Here is a 1,194-nt window from a genome sequence, read left to right as displayed (position 1 = left end):
CTGAAGATACATACAGAAAAGATACGGTATGAATGTGATTACTGTGGAAAAATGTTTAAGGATAATTCATATTTGAAACATCATACAAAAACACACACAGAACAGGCACCTTATAAATGTGAACACTGTGGAAAAATGTTCAGTCTACATAATAATTTCCGGATGCATTTAAGAATACACACGGGAGAGAAGCCTTATGAATGTGAACATTGCGGAAAAAAGTTTAACCGAAATGGTAATTTAAAAGTACATTTGAGGGTTCACACTGGTGAAAAACCTTATGAATGTGAACAGTGTGGAAAGAAATTTAGGGGAAGTGGTCATTTGAAATCACATTTGAAGACGCATAGAAAGAGAGTTCAGAAAAATGCTGTGAAGGTACACGTAGAAAAGAAAGTTTATGAATGTGAACATTGCGGAAAGAAGTTTTACCAAAAATGTAATATAAAAGTGCATTTGAGAATTCACACCGGGGAAGCACCTTATGAGTGTGAACGTTGTGGAATGAGATTTAAACAAAGTTGTAATTTGAAAAAACATTTGGAGACGCATAAAAAGAGAGATCAGAAAAGTTTTAATTGGAAAAATTATCTGACAGCACACAAACAGGGGACATCTTATGAATGTGAACATTGTGGAAAGAAGTTTAGGCAAAGTAGTGATTTGAAAAAACACTTGAGAATTCACACCGGGGAGAAGCCTTTTGTATGTGAACATTGTGGAAGGAAGTTTAGGTTAAATGCTCAATTAAAAACGCATTTGAGGACTCACACTGGGGAGACACCTTATGAATGTGAACAGTGTGGAAAGAAATTTAGGCAAAGCTGTAATTTGAAAAAACATTTGAAGATGCATAGAAACTACGAATGTATACAGTGTAGGTTGAAGTTTAGGACAAGTCATAAGTTGGAAAATCATACAATGCTACACTCAAAAAAGATATCTTATAAATGTGAAAAATGTGGGAACAAGTTTAAGTTTAAAAGTTATTTGAAATCACATATTTGTACAGTAGATAAAGGAGGGATGCCTTATGAATGTGAACACTGTGGACGGAAGTTTAAGTTTAAAAGTTATTTGAAAATTCATTTAAGAATCCATGCCGGAAAGAAGCCTTGTGAATGTGAACATTGTGGAAAGAAGTTTATTTTAAAAAGTAGTTTAAAAATTCATTTGAGGATTCACACAGGGGAG

At 33.8% G+C, this 1,194-nt stretch overlaps 1 protein-coding gene across 1 annotated transcript; it reads left to right on the top strand.

The window, feature by feature from the left end:
- Nucleotides 1-162: 162 nt before the first annotated feature.
- LOC117106522 (zinc finger protein 239-like) lies at nucleotides 163-1,140 on the top strand (the record flags this gene model as incomplete). The annotated part of the gene is made up of 1 exon (XM_033247892.1): nucleotides 163-1,140. A coding segment is annotated over exon 1 (978 nt), but the record flags the coding sequence as incomplete, so codon positions are not given.
- Between the last annotated feature and the right edge of the window lie 54 nt (nucleotides 1,141-1,194).

This window comes from Anneissia japonica, unplaced genomic scaffold, assembly GCF_011630105.1.
Source record: "Anneissia japonica isolate Jap-2015-1 unplaced genomic scaffold, ASM1163010v1 scaffold10100_len1194_cov183, whole genome shotgun sequence".
Classification (NCBI taxonomy): domain Eukaryota; kingdom Metazoa; phylum Echinodermata; class Crinoidea; order Comatulida; family Comatulidae; genus Anneissia; species Anneissia japonica.
This window is presented reverse-complemented; position numbering and strand designations above follow the sequence as displayed.